The 23,409-nt window shown below is 54.7% G+C and overlaps 1 protein-coding gene across 1 annotated transcript in view; it reads left to right on the forward strand.

Annotated features, from left to right (window-relative positions):
* The window catches only part of CYP19A1 (cytochrome P450 family 19 subfamily A member 1), a 29,170-nt gene extending 6,577 nt beyond the window's left edge, over nt 1–22,593 (forward strand). Inside the window, exons 2-4 of the mRNA XM_032945581.2 lie at nt 6,616–7,562; nt 11,692–11,969; nt 17,038–22,593. Coding sequence (XP_032801472.2) covers nt 7,448–7,562; nt 11,692–11,969; nt 17,038–17,397 — 753 coding nt within the window. The 5' untranslated portion in view covers nt 6,616–7,447 and the 3' untranslated portion in view covers nt 17,398–22,593. The remainder of the gene's footprint in view (nt 1–6,615; nt 7,563–11,691; nt 11,970–17,037) is intronic.
* Nucleotides 22,594–23,409: the final 816 nt, after the last annotated feature.

Raw genomic sequence — 23,409 nt, forward strand, 5'->3', positions numbered from 1 at the left:
GATGATGGTGATGGTGTGATGATGATGATGATGGTGTGTTGATGATGGTGTAATGATGATGATGGTGGTGTGATGATGGTGATGATGTTGGTGTAGGAGCGAGGCGAGGTGACACAGGGACAGGTGACACAGTGTGTGCTCGAGATGATGATGGTGGTGTGATGATGGTGATGATGGTGGTGGTGTGATGGTGATGGTGGTGGTGTAGGAGCGAGGCGAGGTGACACAGGGACAGGTGACACAGTGTGTGCTCGAGATGATGATGGTGGTGTGATGATGGTGATGATGGTGGTGGTGTGATGGTGATGGTGGTGGTGTAGGAGCGAGGCGAGGTGACACAGGGACAGGTGACACAGTGTGTGCTCGAGATGATGATGGTGATGATGATGGTGATGATGATGATGGTGTGATGATGATGTGATGATGGTGATGATGGTGTAGGAGCGAGGCGAGGTGACACAGGGACAGGTGACACAGTGTGTGCTCGAGATGATGATGGTGATGATGATGGTGATGATGATGATGGTGTGATGATGGTGATGATGGTGGTGGTGGTGTAGGAGCGAGGCGAGGTGACACAGGGACAGGTGACACAGTGTGTGCTCGAGATGATGATGGTGGTGTGATGATGGTGATGATGGTGGTGGTGTGATGGTGATGGTGGTGGTGTAGGAGCGAGGCGAGGTGACACAGGGACAGGTGACACAGTGTGTGCTCGAGATGATGATGGTGGTGATGATGATGGTGTGATGATGATGGTGATGATGATGGTGATGATGGTGATGGTGATGATGGTGTGATGATGATGGTGATGATGATGGTGGTGTGATGGTGATGATGGTGGTGGTGTAGGAGCGAGGCGAGGTGACACAGGGACAGGTGACACAGTGTGTGCTCGAGATGATGATGGTGGTGATGATGATGATGGTGTGATGGTGATGATGGTGATGATGGTGGTGGTGTGATGGTGGTGTGATGGTGGTGTGATGGTGATGATGATGTTGGTGTAGGAGCGAGGCGAGGTGACACAGGGACAGGTGACACAGTGCCTGCTCGAGATGATGATGGTGGTGATGATGATGGTGTGATGATGATGGTGATGATGGTGGTGTGATGGTGTGATGATGGTGGTGTAGGAGCGAGGCGAGGTGACACAGGAACAGGTGACACAGTGCGTGCTCGAGATGATGATGGTGATGATGATGGTGATGATGATGGTGTGATGATGATGGTGATGATGATGGTGGTGTGATGGTGATGATGTTGGTGTAGGAGCGAGGCGAGGTGACACAGGGACAGGTGACACAGTGTGTGCTCGAGATGATGATGGTGATGATGGTGATGGTGTGATGATGATGGTGATGATGATGGTGTGATGATGGTGATGATGATGATGGTGTGATGATGATGGTGATGGTGGTGATGATGGTGATGATGATGATGGTGGTGATGATGATGATGGTGATGATGATGATGGTGGTGGTGTAGGAGCGAGGCGAGGTGACACAGGGACAGGTGACACAGTGTGTGCTCGAGATGATGATGGTGATGATGGTGTGATGATGATGGTGATGATGATGGTGTGATGATGGTGATGATGATGTGATGGTGATGATGGTGGTGGTGTAGGAGCGAGGCGAGGTGACACAGGGACAGGTGACACAGTGTGTGCTCGAGATGATGATCGCTGCCCCAGACACTCTCTCCGTGTCGCTCCTGATGATGATGATGGTGATGATGATGGTGTGATGGTGATGATGATGATGTGATGATGGTGGTGTAGGAGCGTGGCGAGGTGACACAGGGACAGGTGACACAGTGTGTGCTCGAGATGATGATGATGGTGATGATGGTGTGATGATGATGATGATGGTGTGATGATGATGATGGTGGTGTGATGGTGATGATGTTGGTGTAGGAGCGAGGCGAGGTGACACAGGGACAGGTGACACAGTGTGTGCTCGAGATGATGATGGTGGTGATGATGGTGATGATGATGATGGTGGTGATGATGGTGATGATGATGTGATGATGGTGGTGGTGTAGGAGCGAGGCGAGGTGACACAGGGACAGGTGACACAGTGTGTGCTCGAGATGATGATGATGGTGATGATGATGGTGATGATGATGGTGATGATGATGATGATGGTGTAGGAGCGAGGCGAGGTGACACAGGGACAGGTGACACAGTGTGTGCTCGAGATGATGATGGTGGTGATGATGGTGATGGTGTGATGATGATGGTGGTGTGATGATGATGGTGTGATGATGATGATGGTGTGATGATGGTGGTGTAGGAGCGAGGCGAGGTGACACAGGGACAGGTGACACAGTGTGTGCTCGAGATGATGATGATGGTGGTGGTGATGATGGTGTGATGATGGTGATGATGGTGATGATGATGATGGTAATGATGATGATGGTGATGATGATGATGGTGGTGGTGTAGGAGCGAGGCGAGGTGACACAGGGACAGGTGACACAGTGTGTGCTCGAGATGATGATGATGGTGATGATGATGGTGTGATGGTGATGATGGTGATGATGATGATGGTGTGATGATGATGTGATGATGATGGTGTAGGAGCGAGGCGAGGTGACACAGGGACAGGTGACACAGTGTGTGCTCGAGATGATGATGGTGTGATGGTGATGGTGTGATGATGATGGTGATGATGATGATGGTGATGTGTTGATGTTGGTGTAGGAGCGAGGCGAGGTGACACAGGGACAGGTGACACAGTGTGTGCTCGAGATGATGGTGATGATGATGATGGTGATGATGATGGTGGTGGTGTAGGAGCGAGGCGAGGTGACACAGGGACAGGTGACACAGTGTGTGCTCGAGATGATGATGGTGGTGATGTTGGTGATGATGGTGATGATGATGGTGGTGTAGGAGCGAGGCGAGGTGACACAGGGACAGGTGACACAGTGTGTGCTCGAGATGATGATGATGATGGTGATGATGATGATGGTGGTGGTGTAGGAGCGAGGCGAGGTGACACAGGGACAGGTGACACAGTGTGTGCTCGAGATGATGATGATGATGGTGGTGGTGTAGGAGCGAGGCGAGGTGACACAGGGACAGGTGACACAGTGTGTGCTCGAGATGATGATGATGGTGGTGGTGATGATGGTGTGATGATGATGGTGATGATGATGGTGTGATGATGGTGATGATGATGTGATGGTGTGATGATGATGGTGTGATGATGATGATGGTGTGATGATGATGTGATGATGTTGGTGTAGGAGCGAGGCGAGGTGACACAGGGACAGGTGACACAGTGTGTGCTCGAGATGATGATGGTGGTGATGATGTTGGTCATGATGTGATGATGTTGGTGTAGGAGCGAGGCGAGGTGACACAGGGACAGGTGACACAGTGTGTGCTCGAGATGATGATCGCTGCCCCAGACACTCTCTCCGTGTCGCTCCTGATGATGATGATGGTGATGATGATGGTGTGATGGTGATGATGATGATGTGATGATGGTGGTGTAGGAGCGTGGCGAGGTGACACAGGGACAGGTGACACAGTGTGTGCTCGAGATGATGATGATGGTGATGATGGTGTGATGATGATGATGATGGTGTGATGATGATGATGGTGGTGTGATGGTGATGATGTTGGTGTAGGAGCGAGGCGAGGTGACACAGGGACAGGTGACACAGTGTGTGCTCGAGATGATGATGGTGTGATGGTGATGGTGTGATGATGATGGTGATGATGATGATGGTGATGTGTTGATGTTGGTGTAGGAGCGAGGCGAGGTGACACAGGGACAGGTGACACAGTGTGTGCTCGAGATGATGGTGATGATGATGATGGTGATGATGATGGTGGTGGTGTAGGAGCGAGGCGAGGTGACACAGGGACAGGTGACACAGTGTGTGCTCGAGATGATGATGGTGGTGATGTTGGTGATGATGGTGATGATGATGGTGGTGTAGGAGCGAGGCGAGGTGACACAGGGACAGGTGACACAGTGTGTGCTCGAGATGATGATGATGATGGTGATGATGATGATGATGGTGGTGGTGTAGGAGCGAGGCGAGGTGACACAGGGACAGGTGACACAGTGTGTGCTCGAGATGATGATGATGATGATGGTGGTGGTGTAGGAGCGAGGCGAGGTGACACAGGGACAGGTGACACAGTGTGTGCTCGAGATGATGATGGTGATGATGGTGGTGTGATGGTGATGATGATGTTGGTGTAGGAGCGAGGCGAGGTGACACAGGGACAGGTGACACAGTGTGTGCTCGAGATGATGATGGTGATGGTGGTGATGATGGTGATGATGGTGATGATGATGATGATAGTGTGATGATGATGATGGTGATGATGATGGTGGTGTGATGGTGATGATGATGTTGGTGTAGGAGCGAGGCGAGGTGACACAGGGACAGGTGACACAGTGTGTGCTCGAGATGATGATGGTGATGATGGTGATGGTGTGATGATGATGATGATGGTGTGTTGATGATGGTGTAATGATGATGATGGTGGTGTGATGATGGTGATGATGTTGGTGTAGGAGCGAGGCGAGGTGACACAGGGACAGGTGACACAGTGTGTGCTCGAGATGATGATGATGATGGTGTGATGGTGTGATGGTGATGGTGGTGGTGTAGGAGCGAGGCGAGGTGACACAGGGACAGGTGACACAGTGTGTGCTCGAGATGATGATGGTGGTGATGATGATGGTGTGATGATGATGATGGTGTGATGATGATGATGATGATGGTGTGATGATGATGTGATGATGGTGATGATGGTGTAGGAGCGAGGCGAGGTGACACAGGGACAGGTGACACAGTGTGTGCTCGAGATGATGATGGTGATGATGATGGTGATGATGATGATGGTGTGATGATGGTGATGATGGTGGTGGTGGTGTAGGAGCGAGGCGAGGTGACACAGGGACAGGTGACACAGTGTGTGCTCGAGATGATGATGGTGGTGTGATGATGGTGATGATGGTGGTGGTGTGATGGTGATGGTGGTGGTGTAGGAGCGAGGCGAGGTGACACAGGGACAGGTGACACAGTGTGTGCTCGAGATGATGATGGTGGTGTGATGATGGTGATGATGGTGGTGGTGTGATGGTGATGGTGGTGGTGTAGGAGCGAGGCGAGGTGACACAGGGACAGGTGACACAGTGTGTGCTCGAGATGATGATGGTGATGATGATGGTGATGATGATGATGGTGTGATGATGGTGATGATGGTGGTGGTGGTGTAGGAGCGAGGCGAGGTGACACAGGGACAGGTGACACAGTGTGTGCTCGAGATGATGATGGTGGTGTGATGATGGTGATGATGGTGGTGGTGTGATGGTGATGGTGGTGGTGTAGGAGCGAGGCGAGGTGACACAGGGACAGGTGACACAGTGTGTGCTCGAGATGATGATGGTGGTGTGATGATGGTGATGATGGTGGTGGTGTGATGGTGATGGTGGTGGTGTAGGAGCGAGGCGAGGTGACACAGGGACAGGTGACACAGTGTGTGCTCGAGATGATGATGGTGGTGTGATGATGGTGATGATGGTGGTGGTGTGATGGTGATGGTGGTGGTGTAGGAGCGAGGCGAGGTGACACAGGGACAGGTGACACAGTGTGTGCTCGAGATGATGATGGTGGTGTGATGATGGTGATGATGGTGGTGGTGTGATGGTGATGGTGGTGGTGTAGGAGCGAGGCGAGGTGACACAGGGACAGGTGACACAGTGTGTGCTCGAGATGATGATGGTGGTGTGATGATGGTGATGATGGTGGTGGTGTGATGGTGATGGTGGTGGTGTAGGAGCGAGGCGAGGTGACACAGGGACAGGTGACACAGTGTGTGCTCGAGATGATGATGGTGGTGTGATGATGGTGATGATGGTGGTGGTGTGATGGTGATGGTGGTGGTGTAGGAGCGAGGCGAGGTGACACAGGGACAGGTGACACAGTGTGTGCTCGAGATGATGATGGTGGTGTGATGATGGTGATGATGGTGGTGGTGTGATGGTGATGGTGGTGGTGTAGGAGCGAGGCGAGGTGACACAGGGACAGGTGACACAGTGTGTGCTGGAGATGATGATGATGATGGTGGTGTGATGATGGTGATGATGGTGGTGGTGTGATGATGGTGGTGGTGGTGTAGGAGCGAGGCGAGGTGACACAGGGACAGGTGACACAGTGTGTGCTCGAGATGATGATGATGGTGATGATGATGTGATGATGGTGGTGGTGTAGGAGCGAGGCGAGGTGACACAGGGACAGGTGACACAGTGTGTGCTCGAGATGATGATGGTGATGATGATGATGGTGATGATGGTGGTGGTGTAGGAGCGTGGCGAGGTGACACAGGGACAGGTGACACAGTGTGTGCTCGAGATGATGATCGCTGCCCCAGACACTCTCTCCGTGTCGCTCCTGATGATGATGATGGTGTGATGATGATGATGATGGTGATGATGATGATGGTGTGATGGTGATGGTGATGATGATGGTGATGATGGTGGTGGTGTAGGAGCGAGGCGAGGTGACACAGGGACAGGTGACACAGTGTGTGCTGGAGATGATGATGATGGTGATGATGATGTGATGATGGTGATGGTGTAGGAGCGAGGCGAGGTGACACAGGGACAGGTGACACAGTGTGTGCTGGAGATGATGATCGCTGCCCCAGACACTCTCTCCGTGTCGCTCCTGATGATGATGATGGTGTGATGATGGTGGTGGTGTAGGAGCGAGGCGAGGTGACACAGGGACAGGTGACACAGTGTGTGCTGGAGATGATGATCGCTGCCCCAGACACTCTCTCCGTGTCGCTCCTGATGATGATGATGGTGATGATGATGGTGTGATGGTGATGATGGTGTGATGATGATGGTGTGATGATGATGATGGTGATGATGGTGATGATGGTGATGATGGTGTGATGGTGATGATGTTGGTGTAGGAGCGAGGCGAGGTGACACAGGGACAGGTGACACAGTGTGTGCTCGAGATGATGATGGTGATGATGGTGATGGTGTGATGATGATGGTGATGATGATGGTGTGATGGTGATGATGATGTAGGAGCGAGGCGAGGTGACACAGGGACAGGTGACACAGTGTGTGCTCGAGATGATGATCGCTGCCCCAGACACTCTCTCCGTGTCGCTCCTGATGATGATGATGGTGTGATGATGATGATGATGGTGTGATGATGATGGTGTGATGATGGTGATGATGGTGATGTTGGTGTAGGAGCGAGGCGAGGTGACACAGGGACAGGTGACACAGTGTGTGCTGGAGATGATGATCGCTGCCCCAGACACTCTCTCCGTGTCGCTCCTGATGATGATGATGGTGTGATGGTGATGGTGATGATGATGGTGATGATGGTGGTGGTGGTGTAGGAGCGAGGCGAGGTGACACAGGGACAGGTGACACAGTGTGTGCTGGAGATGATGATCGCTGCCCCAGACACTCTCTCCGTGTCGCTCCTCTTCATGGCTCTGCTCATCGCTGAGCGGCCTCAGCTGCAGGAGGAGCTCCACCAGGAGGCCCTGGGCCTGCTCGGTGGGGGGGGCATGGGGGGGTGACGTAACGATTGTCACTCCACCACACTCACCACACTCACCACACTCACCACACCACACTCACCACACTCACCACAGCCCACTCACCACACTCACCACACTCACCACACTCATCACAGCCCACTCACCACACTCACCACACTCACCACACTCATCACGCTCACCACACTCACCACACTCACCACACTCACCACACTCACCACACTCACCACACTCATCACACTCACCACACTCACCACACTCACCACACTCATCACAGCCCACTCACCACACTCACCACACTCACCACACTCATCACGCTCACCACACTCACCACACTCACCACACTCACCACACTCATCACACTCACCACACTCATCACAGCCCACTCACCACACTCACCACACTCACCACACTCACACTCACCACACTCACCACACTCACCACACCACACTCACCACACTCACCACGCTCACCACGCTCACCACACTCACCACGCTCACCACACTCACCATACACACATCACACTCACCACACTCACCACACTCACCACACTCATCACACTCACCACACTCACCACAGCACACTCACCACACTCACACTCACCACACTCACCACACTCATCACACTCACCACACTCACCACAGCCCACTCACCACACTCACCACACTCATCACACTCACCACACTCACCACAGCCCACTCACCACACTCACCACACTCACCACACTCACACTCACCACACTCACCACACTCACCACACTCACCACACTCACCACACTCATCACACTCACCACACTCACCACAGCCCACTCACCACACTCACCACACTCATCACACTCACCACACTCACCACACTCATCACACTCACCACACTCACCACACTCACACTCACCACACTCACCACACTCACCACACTCATCACGCTCACCACACTCACCACACTCACCACACTCACCACAGCCCACTCACCACACTCACCACACTCACCACACTCACCACACTCATCACACTCACCACACTCACCACAGCCCACTCACCACACTCACCACACTCACCACACTCATCATACTCACCACACTCACCACACTCACCACACTCACCACACCCATCACACTCACCACACTCACCACAGCCCACTCACCACACTCACCACACTCACCACACTCATCACACTCACCACACTCACCCCACCCACTCACCCCACTCACCCCACTCACCCCACCCCACTCACCCCTCCCACTCACCCCACCCACTCACCACACTCACCACACTCACCACACTCACACTCACCACACTCACCACACTCACCACACTCACCACACTCATCACACTCACCACACTCACCACAGCCCACTCACCACACTCACCACACTCACCACACTCATCATACTCACCACACTCACCACACTCACCACACTCATCACACTCATCATACTCACCACACTCACCACACTCACCACACTCACCACACATCATACTCACCACACTCACCACACTCACCACACCCATCACACTCACCACACTCACCACAGCCCACTCACCACACTCACCACACTCACCACACTCACACTCACCACACTCACCACACTCACCACACTCATCACACTCACCACACTCACCACAGCCCACTCACCACACTCACCACACTCATCACACTCATCACACTCACCACACTCACCACACTCACCCCACTCACCCCACCCCACTCACCCCTCCCACTCACCCCACCCACTCACCACACTCACCACACTCACCACACTCACCACACTCACCACACTCACCACACTCATCACACTCACCACACTCACCACAGCCCACTCACCACACTCACCACACTCACCACACTCATCATACTCACCACACTCACCACACTCACCACACTCACCACACATCATACTCACCACACTCACCACACTCACCACACCCATCACACTCACCACACTCACCACAGCCCACTCACCACACTCACCACACTCATCACACTCACCACACTCACCACAGCCCACTCACCACACTCACCACACTCACCACACTCACCACACTCACCACACTCACCACACTCACCACACATCATACTCACCACACTCACCACACTCACCACACCCATCACACTCACCACACTCACCACACTCATCACACTCACCACACTCACCACAGCCCACTCACCACACTCACCACACTCACCACACTCATCATACTCACCACACTCACCACACTCACCACACTCACCACACATCATACTCACCACACTCACCACACTCACCACACCCATCACACTCACCACACTCACCACAGCCCACTCACCACACTCACCACACTCACCACACTCATCACACTCACCACACTCACCACAGCCCACTCACCACACTCACCACACTCACCACACTCACCACACTCATCACACTCACCACACTCACCACAGCCCACTCACCACACTCACCACACTCACCACACTCATCATACTCACCACACTCACCACACTCACCACACTCACCACACCCATCACACTCACCACACTCACCACAGCCCACTCACCACACTCACCACACTCACCACACTCATCATACTCACCACACTCACCACACTCACCACACTCACCACACCCATCACACTCACCACACTCACCACAGCCCACTCACCACACTCACCACACTCATCACACTCACCACACTCACCACACTCACCCCACTCACCCCACTCACCCCACCCCACTCACCCCTCCCACTCACCCCACCCACTCACCACACTCACCACACTCACCACACTCACACTCACCACACTCACCACACTCACCACACTCATCACACTCACCACACTCACCACACTCGTCACACTCACCACACTCACCACACTCACCACACTCATCACGCTCACCACACTCACCACACTCACCACACTCACCACAGCCCACTCACCACACTCACCACACTCACCACACTCACCACACTCATCACACTCACCACACTCACCACAGCCCACTCACCACACTCACCACACTCACCACACTCATCATACTCACCACACTCACCACACTCACCACACTCACCACACCCATCACACTCACCACACTCACCACAGCCCACTCACCACACTCACCACACTCACCACACTCATCACACTCACCACACTCACCCCACCCACTCACCCCACTCACCCCACTCACCCCACCCCACTCACCCCTCCCACTCACCCCACCCACTCACCACACTCACCACACTCACCACACTCACACTCACCACACTCACCACACTCACCACACTCACCACACTCATCACACTCACCACACTCACCACAGCCCACTCACCACACTCACCACACTCACCACACTCATCATACTCACCACACTCACCACACTCACCACACTCATCACACTCATCATACTCACCACACTCACCACACTCACCACACTCACCACACATCATACTCACCACACTCACCACACTCACCACACCCATCACACTCACCACACTCACCACAGCCCACTCACCACACTCACCACACTCACCACACTCATCACACTCATCATACTCACCACACTCACCACACTCACCACACATCATACTCACCACACTCACCACACTCACCACACTCACCACACATCATACTCACCACACTCACCACACTCACCACACCCATCACACTCACCACACTCACCACAGCCCACTCACCACACTCACCACACTCATCACACTCACCACACTCACCCCACCCACTCACCCCACTCACCCCTCCCACTCACCCCACCCACTCACCACACTCACCACACTCACCACACTCACCACACTCCACTCACCGCACTCACCACACTCACCCCACTCACCCCACTCACCCCTCCCACTCACCCCTCCCACTCACCCCACTCACCACACTCACTCCACCCACCCCACTCACTCCTCCCACTCACCCCACCCACTCACCCACTCACCCCACTCACCCCACTCACCCCACCCCACTCACCCCTCCCACTCACCCCATTCCACTCACCCCACTCCACTCACCCCACTCACTCACCCCACTCACTCACCCCACTCACTCACCCCATCCCACTCATCCCACCCCACTCACCCCACTCACCCCCCCCCCCCCCACCCCCCCACCCACCCCCCCCCCCCCCCCCCCCCCACCCAGGCCCCCTGCGTGCCCCCACCGTGCGCGAGCTCCAACTGGGCCTACCCCTCCTGGAGCGGTTTGTGAGCGAGGCGCTTCGCCACAGCCCTGTCGTGGACGTCATCATGCGGAGAGCCGTGCCCACGGTGGGGGGGGGCGGGGGGGGCGGCGGCGCTACCCTCGGGGGGGTGCCGGTGGCCCCCGGCACCAACGTCATTGTGGACCTCCGCTCGCTACACTCGTCGCCGGGCGCCTTCACGGCGCCATCAACCTTCAGCCTCGACAACTTCGCACAGCCGGTACGGTGGTCGGGAGGTTGGGGGGAGAGGGGTGGGGGGTGGGGGGTGGGGGGGTGAACTCATTCATTCATTCATTCACTCATTCATTCATTCACTCAGACACTCATTCATTCATTCATACACTCATTCACTCATTCAGTCATTCATTCATTCACTCAGACACTCATTCACTCACTCATTCACTCATACACTCACTCATACACTCATTCATTCATACACTCATTCACTCATTCAGTCATTCACCCACTCATACACTCACTCATACACTCACTCATACACTCACTCATACACTCACTCATACACTCACTCATACACTCACTCATACACTCACTCATACACTCACTCATTCACTCACTCATACACTCACTCATACACTCACTCATACACTCACTCATACACTCGTACACTCATTCACTCACTCATACACTCATACACTCACTCATACACTCACTCATACACTCACTCACTCATACACTCACTCACTCATACACTCACTCATTCACTCACTCATTCACTCACTCATATACTCATACACTCACTCATACACTCACTCATACACTCACTCATTCATTCAACAACAACAACCGCCATTCGCCACTAAGTGGCGGTGACGTCACCACGACGCTTGTGCCAGGCCATGTGCACCCTGAGGCCACGTGAATTGTCGAACGCCCGCTGGCAGGAGGTCACGGGGCAGACCCAGGTGCCACGGGTCGACTGACTGAGATGACTGAGATGACTGGCTGATGCACCACCTGTGCCCCCTACTGTGCCAAACTGCTGTGCTTTAGCCACCCAGCGCTCCGCTCGTTGTTGTGAGCGTCGCTCCTCCGCCCTCCGTTGTTGTTGGAGGGCGACTGCCTCCAACTGCCCAGTAGCGTCCTTCACGAGCCTCCTCCACAGAGGCCGATCTTGACACCGCTGGTACCAGTCATCGGCAAGTCCACTCAGCTCCACGTCCTCCTGTACCACATCACTCCATCTCTTCTCTAGCCCGTGCCGCGCCCATTTAGCCCCCTCGATCCGGCCGAACAAAAGCTGTTTCGGCATGCGGTGGCTGGGCATGCAGGCTACATGACCCAGCCATCACAGCCTTCCCCACCGGAGGAGCTCACCGATGGGACCTTGCCCAGATATTTCAAGGATTTGTGAGCTCCTCACACAATCCAATCTGGTTAAACCCATGATGGATCGAAGGCAGGCCAGCCTAAATGTTTCTAACCGGCAAAGATGTTCCATTAGGGGGGTCCACGTTTCGCAAGCATAGAGAAGGGAGGGAATGACCGTGGCCAAGAAGACCTGAAGCTTAGTGCGGAGCGACAGACCAGGTAGCTTCTACACAGCGTTACGCAACCGATGAAAAGATATTGCCGCTCGACTGATTCGGAGTGAGACCTCTGCTGTTAAACTGGAGCCAGTCATAAGCACACTGCCCAGGTATGGGAAACTCTCCACTCTCTCCACAACTGCCCCATCACCGATTGGGAGTTGTGGGGGTGGAGTGTCCGATGGTACAAAATACCCAGGCAGGTGCTTAGTTTTGGTGGGACTGATGGTAAGGCCCCACCTCTTAGTGGCACGCTCCAGTCTCAGCAGCAGCGTCTCCAACTCCTCCTCTGAATGAGCAGCTATTACCAAATCATCAGCATACATAACGTGGTTGAGCAATAGGGAGCCATCCCTTGACCGCACCCGGGCGTCGATCAGCCTCCCATTATATCTTTACCATATGGAGATTCCCCCGGTACAGCTATTGAAGGCTTCACGAACTACGTGGTCAAAATAGATGTTAAATAATGTGGGAGCCAGAGGACATCCCTGTCGCACCCCAAGGTTAACAGGGAATGGCTCTGACTCCCGGCCACGTAGTTTTACCCGGGCCCGCTCACCATCATGAAGGTCCTTAATGATCGTGAGCAGAGGGTCAGGTACTCCAAAAGCACAAAGTACAACCCAGAGCCCAGGCCTACTGATGGTATCATAGGCCTTGACCAGGTCAAGAAAGCAGAGATGTAGGTCTTGTTGGAATTCCCTACACTTCTGCTGTAGCAGACGGACAGAAAATATGGCATCTGTGTAGGACCGCCCTTTCCTGAAACCGCATTGGGGCTCCGCAAGCCTCTCCTCAGCGTGTCTGGCAAGGCGATGTTGAATAATCCTTGCCAGGACCTTTCCCGGCACACTGAGGAGTGAGATGTCCCTGTAGTTGTTACAGTCTGTGCGGTCCCCCTTCTTAAAGAGGGGGACCACTAAGGCATCCTTCCAATCCTGCGGAACCCGTCCAGTGGTCCAGACTGTTGTTATGATGTCATATAGGGCAGTCTGTGCACAAACGCCGCCCTCCCTCAGCATTTCGCTTGGGAGATCATCTCTGCCCGCTGCCTTTCCTGGTCTCAGACTCCGGATCGCCTTCAGTACTTCCTCAACAGATGGCACCTCAGCCAGCCACTCACAGGGGGTGACTTCTTCCAATATTTGAGGCACCGCAGCCTCAGCAGGGTCATCCTCACTTTGTGCCACGATGTTTTCCTGGCTGAGGGATTTTCCCTCCCCCAGGACCTCACAGAAATGCTCAGCAAATCTGCAAACCTGTTCCTGGGGGTCGGAGATTGGGTCACCGTTTTTTCCCCTAATGATGGTAATAGGTGTGGCGCTGCAGATTACTTTTTTGATGGAGTTAAATAGAGATTTGTGATCACGGGCCACTGAGGCAGACTCCATCTCCTCAGCAACCCGCGACCACCACCCATCCTTGCAGCGCCTCACGGCTCTCCGAACCTCCGAGCGAAGGCTGCGGTAAGCCTCCTCATTCTCTGACGTGGGATTCTGTAGCCGATGACAGTGGGCCTGTCGCTTTTTCTCAACCATCCTGAACACCTCCTCTGTCAGCTAAGGTCTCTGGGGAGGTCTGGACCGCGTACCCAAAGCAGCCATTGCAGCTGCATGAGTCACAGTCCTAAACCTCGCCCATTTACCCTTGACATCAGGAGGAATCGGGGACGATGCCAATCCCAGCCGCAAGCGATGATGAAATTCTCGCTTGCAACTTTCATCAGATAACTGAGACCAGGCCACTTTAGGTTGGAATGGGGTCCTGGGTGTACACCCTCCACCGGAGTGGAAGAATGGCAGGCGCATCTTACAGATGGCTAGTCGATGGTCAGAGGGCAGATCAGCTCCACGGTAGGTCCTGGTATCAAGGACATGGGCTCGCATCTGCTGGTCTGTCACTATGTAGTCCAGCAGATGTTCTTGCTTGGACCCGGCATGCATCCATGATGTTGTGTGGTTGAAGTCACCCAATATGATGACTCTATCCCGAGGGGCCACTTTAGCCAGCACCTGTGACAGGAGGTCATAGAATGCATCTGACTCATCGGCTTTGCCTGCATCCCTCCACGGATGTTCATCTTCGGTGGGGGCATGAGTAACCACAACCACCATTCCTCGCCTCCGGTTGATGGGAAGGCGAGCCCAAAGTAGCCTGGGACTTACAGCTTCCCACACCTCACCGCCACGCTCCCACGCCCCCTTCATTCTTTTGTTCAAAAGAAGAGCCACACCCTGTTGTTTGGCAGTCTGCTGCCCCGAGTAGAGGACTGTCCACCCCTCATGGTGGCAGGAGCCAGAGCCGGTCCACCGGACCTCCTGAATGCCACATAGATCCAGGCGGTACCGGTCCAGCTCCCGACAGAGGAGTGGCAGCCTCTCCTCCGCAGTGAGCGTTCGAACATTCCACGTGGCCAACCGTAGTGGCTTTTCGTTGTTTCTGGAGGAGCCCCGAGGGTAGATATTCAATCTCCTGGCTCCGCCAATTGGGGTTTGGCCAGGAGACGTCATAGACGCCTGGCCCCCCGGGGCCTCCGGCACAAGCTTATTAGTTACAATTTTCAGTTTAACTCGTGGTTTAGTGGTAATTAATTGAAGGTGGAGGGGTTACCAGCCCCTCGCACCCGTCCAGAGCCCCCGTTTAGCCCCTGTGGTGGACACATATGCCATGAGGGGAGGAGCCAATCACAATTGGACCTCCCACCACAGCACTGTCCACTCACTCATTCACTCACTCATACACTCACACACTCACTCATACACTCACTCATACACTCACTCATACACTCACACACTCATACACTCACACACTCATACACTCACTCACTCATACACTCACTCACTCATACACTCACTCACTCATTCACTCACTCATACACTCACTCACTCATACACTCACTCATACACTCACGCATCCACTCACTCACGCATCCACTCACTCACTCACACATTCATTCATCCACTCATCCACTCACTCACTCATCCACTCACTCACTCATCCACTCACTCACTCATCCACTCACTCATCCACCCACTCACTCATCCACTCACTCATCCACTCGCTCGCTCACTCATACACTCGCTCGCTCACTCATCCACTCACTCACTCATACACTCACTCACTCATCCATCCACTCATCCACCCACTCATCCACTCACTCATCCACTCACTCATCCACCCACTCATCCACTCACTCACTCACTCATCCACCCACTCATCCACCCACTCATCCACTCACTCATCCACTCACTCACTCATTCATCCACTCACTCATCCACCCACTCATCCACTCACTCACTCATACACTCACTCATCCATCCACTCATCCACTCATCCACTCACTCATCCACTCACTCATTCATCCACTCACTCATCCACCCACTCATCCACCCACTCATCCACCCACTCATCCACTCACTCATTCATCCACTCACTCATCCACCCACTCATCCACTCACTCACTCATCCACTCACTCACTCATCCACTCACTCACTCATCCACTCACTCACTTACTCATCCACTCGCTCATCCACTCGCTCATCCACCCACTCATCCACTCACTCATCCACCCACTCATCCACTCACTCATCCACCCACTCATCCACTCACTCACTCACTCACCCACTCACTAGCTCGCTCACTCACGCATCAATCTACTGAACCACTCACTAACTCGTGTCCACCTCCACCACCACCACCTCCACCACCCCCACCACCACCACCGCCGCCGCCCCCAGGTCCCTCCACGGCACTTCCAACCCTTCGGCAGCGGCCCACGGGGCTGCTCCGGCAAGCTGGCGGCGGTGGTGATGGTGAAGGCGACGCTCGTCACTCTGCTGCGCTCGCATCGACTCCACGCCGTGGCTGCCGGCGACGCTCTCAGAGGCCTCGGCACCAGCGGCGACCTCGCGGTCCACCCCCACGAGGGACAGGCGGGGCTCGTCCTGGCCTTGCTGAAGAGGGGCCACGGAGGTGGTGGTGGTGACGGTGGTGACGGTGACGGTGGTGGTGACGGTGGTGACGGTGGTGGTGGTGGTGATAGTGATGGTGATGGTGACCGTGGTGGTGATTGGAGTGTGGAGACCCACAGCCATTAAAGTTGTGCGTCATGGTGGCGGTGGTGACGGTGGTGGTGGTGATGGTGGTGGTGATGGTGGTGGTGATGGTGGTGGTGATGGTGGTGGTGGTGGTGATGGTGGTGGTGACGGTGGTGACGGTGGTGGTGGTGACGGTGGCGGTGGCGGTGGTGGTGATTGGAGTGTGGAGACCCACAGCCATTAAAGTTGTGCGTCATGGTGATTGTGGTGGTGGTGGTGATGGTGGTGGTGATGGAGGTGGTGGCGGTGACGGTGGTGACGGTGGTGACGGTGGTGGTGATGGAGGTGGTGATTGGAGTGTGGAGACCCACAGCCATTAAAGTTGTGTGTCATGGTGATTGTGGTGGTGGCGGTGGTGACAGTGGTGGTGATGGTGAAAGTGGTGGTGACGGTGGTGGTGGTGACGGTGGTGGTGACGGTGGTGGTGACGGTGGTGGTGGTGGTGGCGACGGTGGTGACAGTGATGGTGGTGGTGGTGATGGAGATGGTGATTGGAGTCTGGAGATCCACAGCTATTAAAGTTGTGTGTCATGGTGATTGTGGTGGTGGTGATGGTGGTGGTGGTGAAGGTGGTGGTGGTGAAGGTGGTGGTGGTGGTGGTGGTGAAGGTGGTGGTGACGGTGGTGGCGGTGATTGAGGTGGTGACGGTGGTGGTGGTGGTGGTGATGATGGTGGTGGTGGTGGTGACGGTGGTGGTGATGGAGGTGGTGGTGATGGAGGTGGTGACGGAGGTGGCGGTGATGATGGTTAATGGTGGTGATGATCGTGGTGAAGGAGGTTAACATTGGAGTCTGGTGACCTACAGTCATTAAACCTGTGGATCTCAAGGTGGTGGTGCTGGTGATGATGGTGATGATGGTGGTGGTGATGATGGTGGTGGTGATGATGGTGGTGGTGATGATGGTGGTGGTGGTGGTGATTATGGTGATTGCAGTCTTAGATCCACAGAGTAGAGACCGGGTCTCAGGGTGTCTAGAGCAGAGACCGGGTCTCAGGATCAGTGTCTAGAGTAGAGACTGGGTCTCAGGGTCAGTGTCTAGAGTAGAGACCGGGTCTCAGGGTGTCTAGAGTAGAGACCGGGTCTCAGGGTCTCAGGGTGTCTAGAGTAGAGACCGGGTCTCTGGGTCAGAGTCTAGAGTAGAGACCGGGTCTCTGGGTCAGAGTCTAGAGTAGAGACCGGGTCTCAGGGTCAGAGTCTAGAGTAGAGACCGGGTCTCAGGGTCAGTGTCTAGAGTAGAGACCGGGTCTCAGGGTCAGTGTCTAGAGTAGAGACTGGGTCTCAGGGTCAGTGTCTAGAGTAGAGACCGGGTCTCAGTGTCTAGAGTAGAGACCGGGTCTCAGGGTCAGTGTCTAGAGTAGAGACCGGGTCTCAGGGTCAGTGTCTAGAGTAGAGACCGGGTCTCAGGGTGTCTAGAGTAGAGACCGGGTCTCAGGGTCTCAGGGTGTCTAGAGTAGAGACCGGGTCTCTGGGTCAGAGTCTAGAGTAGAGACCGGGTCTCTGGGTCAGAGTCTAGAGTAGAGACCGGGTCTCAGGGTCAGAGTCTAGAGTAGAGACCGGGTCTCAGGGTCAGTGTCTAGAGTAGAGACCGGGTCTCAGGGTCAGAGTCTAGAGTAGAGACCGGGTCTCAGGGTGTCTAGAGTGGAGACCGGGTCTCAGGGTCAGTGTCTAGAGTAGAGACCGGGTCTCAGAGTCAGAGTCTAGAGTAGAGACCGGGTCTCAGGATCAGAGTCTAGAGTAGAGACCGGGTCTTAGAGTCTAGAGTAGAGACCGAGTCTCAGGGTCAGTGTCTAGAGTAGAGACCGGGTCTCAGGGTCAGTGTCTAGAGTAGAGACCGGGTCTCAGGGTCAGTGTCTAGAGTAGAGACCGGGTCTCAGTGTCTAGAGTAGAGACCGGGTCTCAGAGTCTAGAGTAGAGACCGGGTCTCAGGGTCTAGAGTAGAGACCGGGTCTCAGGGTCAGGGTCTAGAGTAGAGACCGGGTCTCAGAGTCTAGAGTGAAGACCGGGTCTCAGAGTCTCAGTGTCCAGAGTAGAGACCGGGTCTCAGGGTCAGTGTCTAGAGTAGAGACCGGGTCTCAGGTTCAGTGTCTAGAGTTGAGACCGGGTCTCAGTGTCTAGAGTAGAGACCGGGTCTCAGGGTCTCAGTGTCTAGAGTAGAGACCGGGTCTCAGGGTCAGTGTCTAGAGTAGAGACCGGGTCTCAGGGTCAGGGTCTAGAGTAGAGACCGGGTCTCAGTGTCTCAGTGTCTAGAGTAGAGACCGGGTCTCAGGGTCAGTGTCTAGAGTAGAGACCGGGTCTCAGGGTCTCAGTATCTAGAGTAGAGACCTGGTCTCAGTGTCTAGAGTAGAGACCGGGTCTCAGGGTCTCAGAGTCTAGAGTTGAGACCGGGTCTCAGGGTCAGTGTCTAGAGTAGAGACCGGGTCTCAGTGTCAGTGTCTAGAGTAGAGACCAGGTCTCAGAGTCTCAGTGTCTAGAGTAGAGACCGGGTCTCAGGGTCAGTGTCTAGAGTAGAGACCAGGTCTCAGAGTCTCAGTGTCTAGAGTAGAGACCGGGTCTCAGGGTCAGTGTCTAGAGTAGAGACCGGGTCTCAGGGTCTCAGTATCTAGAGTAGAGACCTGGTCTCAGTGTCTAGAGTAGAGACCGGGTCTCAGGGTCTCAGAGTCTAGAGTTGAGACCGGGTCTCAGGGTCAGTGTCTAGAGTAGAGACCGGGTCTCAGTGTCAGTGTCTAGAGTAGAGACCGGGTCTCAGTGTCTAGAGTAGAGACCGGGACTCAGGGTCAGTGTCTAGAGTAGAGACCGGGACTCAGGGTCAGTGTCTAGAGTAGAGACCGGGTCTCAGGGTCAGTGTCTAGAGTAGAGACCGGGTCTCAGGGTCAGTGTCTAGAGTAGAGACCGGGTCTCAGGGTCAGTGTCTAGAGTAGAGACCGGGTCTCAGGGTCAGTGTCTAGAGTAGAGACTGGGTCTCAGAGTCTCAGTGTCTAGAGTAGAGACCGGGTCTCAGGGTCAGTGTCTAGAGTAGAGACCGGGTCTCAGAGTCTCTGTGTCTAGAGTAGAGACCGGGTCTCAGAGTCTAGAGTAGAGACCGGGTCTCAGGGTCAGGGTCTAGAGTAGGGACCGGGTCTCAGGGTCAGGGTCTAGAGTAGAGACCGGGTCTCAGGGTCAGTGTCTAGAGTAGAGACCGGGTCTCAGGGTCAGTGTCTAGAGTAGAGACCGGGTCTCAGAGTCCCAGTGTCTAGAGTAGAGACCGGGTCTCAGGGTCAGTGTCTAGAGTAGAGACCGGGTCTCAGAGTCTCTGTGTCTAGAGTAGAGACCGGGTCTCAGTGTCTAGAGTAGAGACCGGGTCTCAGGGTCAGTGTCTAGAGTAGAGACCGGGTCTCAGGGTCAGTGTCTAGAGTAGAGACTGGGTCTCAGGGTCAGTGTCTAGAGTAGAGACCGGGTCTCAGTGTCTAGAGTAGAAACCGGGTCTCAGTGTCTAGAGTAGGGACCGGGTCTCAGTGTCTAGAGTAGAGACCGGGTCTCAGGGTCTCTGTGTCTAGATTAGAGACCGGGTCTCAGGGTCAGTGTCTAGAGTAGAGACCGGGTCTCAGAGTCTCTGTGTCTAGAGTAGAGACCGGGTCTCAGTGTCTAGAGTAGAGACCGGGTCTCAGGGTCTCTGTGTCTAGATTAGAGACCGGGTCTCAGGGTCAGAGTCTAGAGTAGAGACCGGGTCTCAGTATCAGTGTCTAGATTAGAGACCGGGTCTCAGGGTCAGTGTCTAGAGTAGAGACCGGGTCTCAGGGTCAGTGTCTAGAGTAGAGACCGGGTCTCAGGGTCAGTGTCTAGAGTAGAGACCGGGTCTCAGGGTCAGGGTCTAGAGTAGAGACCGGGTCTCAGGGTCAGAGTCTAGAGTAGAGACCGGGTCTCAGGGTCAGAGTCTAGAGTAGAGACCGGGTCTCAGAGTCTAGAGTTGGGACCGGGTCTCTGGATCAGAGTCTAGAGTAGAGACCGGGTCTCAGAGTCTCAGAGTCTAGAGTTGGGACCGGGTCTCTGGGTCAGAGTCTAGAGTAGAGACCGGGTCTCTGGGTCAGAGTCTAGAGTAGAGACCGGGTCTCAGTGTCAGAGTCTAGAGTAGAGACCGGGTCTCAGTGTCTCAGTGTCTAGAGTAGAGACCGGGTCTCAGGGTCAGTGTCTAGAGTAGAGACCGGGTCTCAGGGTCTAGAGTAGAGACCAGGTCTCAGGGTCAGTGTATAGAGTAGAGACCGGGTCTCAGGGTCTAGAGTAGAGACCAGGTCTCAGGGTCAGTGTCTAGAGTAGAGACCGGGTCTCAGGGTCTAGAGTAGAGACCGGGTCTCAGGGTCAGAGTCTAGAGTAGAGACCGGGTCTCAGGGTCTACAGTAGAGACTGGGTCTCAGGGTAAGTGTATAGAGTGGAGACCGGGTCTCAGGGTCAGAGTCTAGAGTAGAGACCGGGTCTCAGGGTCTCAGAGTCTAGAGTAGAGACCGGGTCTCAGGGTCAGAGTCTAGAGTAGAGACCGGGTCTCAGGGTCAGAGTCTAGAGTAGAGACCGGGTCTCAGGGTCTCAGAGTCTAGAGTAGAGACCGGGTCTCAGGGTCTCAGTGTCTAGAGTAGAGACCGGGTCTCAGGGTCAGTGTCTAGAGTAGAGACTGGGTCTCAGTGTCAGTGTCTAGAGTTGGGACCGGGTCTCAGGGTCAGTGTCTAGAGTAGAGACCGGGTCTCAGGGTCAGTGTCTAGAGTAGAGACCGGGTCTCAGTGTCTAGAGTAGAGACCGGGTCTCATGGTCAGTGTCTAGAGTAGAGACCGGGTCTCAGTGTCTCAGTGTCTAGAGTAGAGACCGGGTCTCAGGGTCTCAGTGTCTAGAGTAGAGACCGGGTCTCAGGGTCAGTGTCTAGAGTAGAGACCGGGTCTCAGGGTCAGTGTCTAGAGTAGAGACTGGGTCTCAGAGTCTAGAGTAGAGACCGGGTCTCAGGGTCAGGGTCTAGAGTAGGGACCGGGTCAGGGTCTAGATTAGAGACCGGGTCTCAGGGTCAGTGTCTAGAGTAGAGACCGAGTCTCAGGGTCAGTGTCTAGAGTAGAGACCGGGTCTCAGAGTCTAGAGCAGAGACCGGGTCTCAGGGTCAGGGTATAGAGTAGGGACCGGGTCAGGGTCTAGATTAGAGACCGGGTCTCTGTGTGTATCTCTCAATAAACGATGCCAATCTCCGTGCAAGTCTCTGGCTCTTTGCTGCGAGTCTCATGGTGTGTGCATGATTCTGTGACCTTGACCCCGTGACCTTGACGGTGTCTCCTGCATTGTGATAGTAGTAGGTTACCTCCTCATGCACCTAGCCTGGCGCAGCAGCACAACCCATGGCACCTGCTGGGTCTGTCACGTGATCCACCACCTCATGCACCTAGCCTGGCACAGCAGCACAACCCATGGCACCTGCAGGGTCTGTCACGTGACCTACTCATGCACCTAGCCTGGCACAGCAGCACAACCCATGGCACCTGCAGGGTCTGTCACGTGACCTACTCATGCACCTAGCCTGGCACAACAGCACAACCCATGGCACCTGCAGGGTCTGTCACGTGACCTCCTCCTCATGCACCTAGCCTGGCACAGCAGTACAACACATGGCACCTGCTGGGTCTGTCACGTGACGACCTCGTCATGCACCTAGCCTGGCACAGGCGTCACCGCCACTTAGTGCTGACCAGTGGTGGTAGTGATTGATGGTGGTGGTGGTAGTAGTGGTGGTGGTAATGGAGGTAGTAGCAGTAGGGGGCTGTGTGGTCTAGCCTAGGGGCACCCCCAGTGGCAGCTGTCTCTGTACATCAGCCTGCTGTCAGTAGTAGCAGTAGGGGGCTGTGTGGTCTAGCCTAGGGGAACCCCCAGTGTCAGCTGTCTCTGTACATCAGCCTGCTGTCAGTAGTAGCAGTAGGGGGCTGTGTGGTCTAGCCTAAGGGCACCCCCAGTGGCAGCTGTCTCTGTACATCAGCCTGCTGTCAGTAGTAGCAGTAGGGGGCTGTGTGGTC

Source organism: Petromyzon marinus, unplaced genomic scaffold, assembly GCF_048934315.1.
Source record: "Petromyzon marinus isolate PM22_M1 ecotype Great Lakes invasive population unplaced genomic scaffold, UKy_Petmar_22M1.pri1.0 PM_Scaffold_167, whole genome shotgun sequence".
NCBI lineage: Eukaryota > Metazoa > Chordata > Hyperoartia > Petromyzontiformes > Petromyzontidae > Petromyzon > Petromyzon marinus.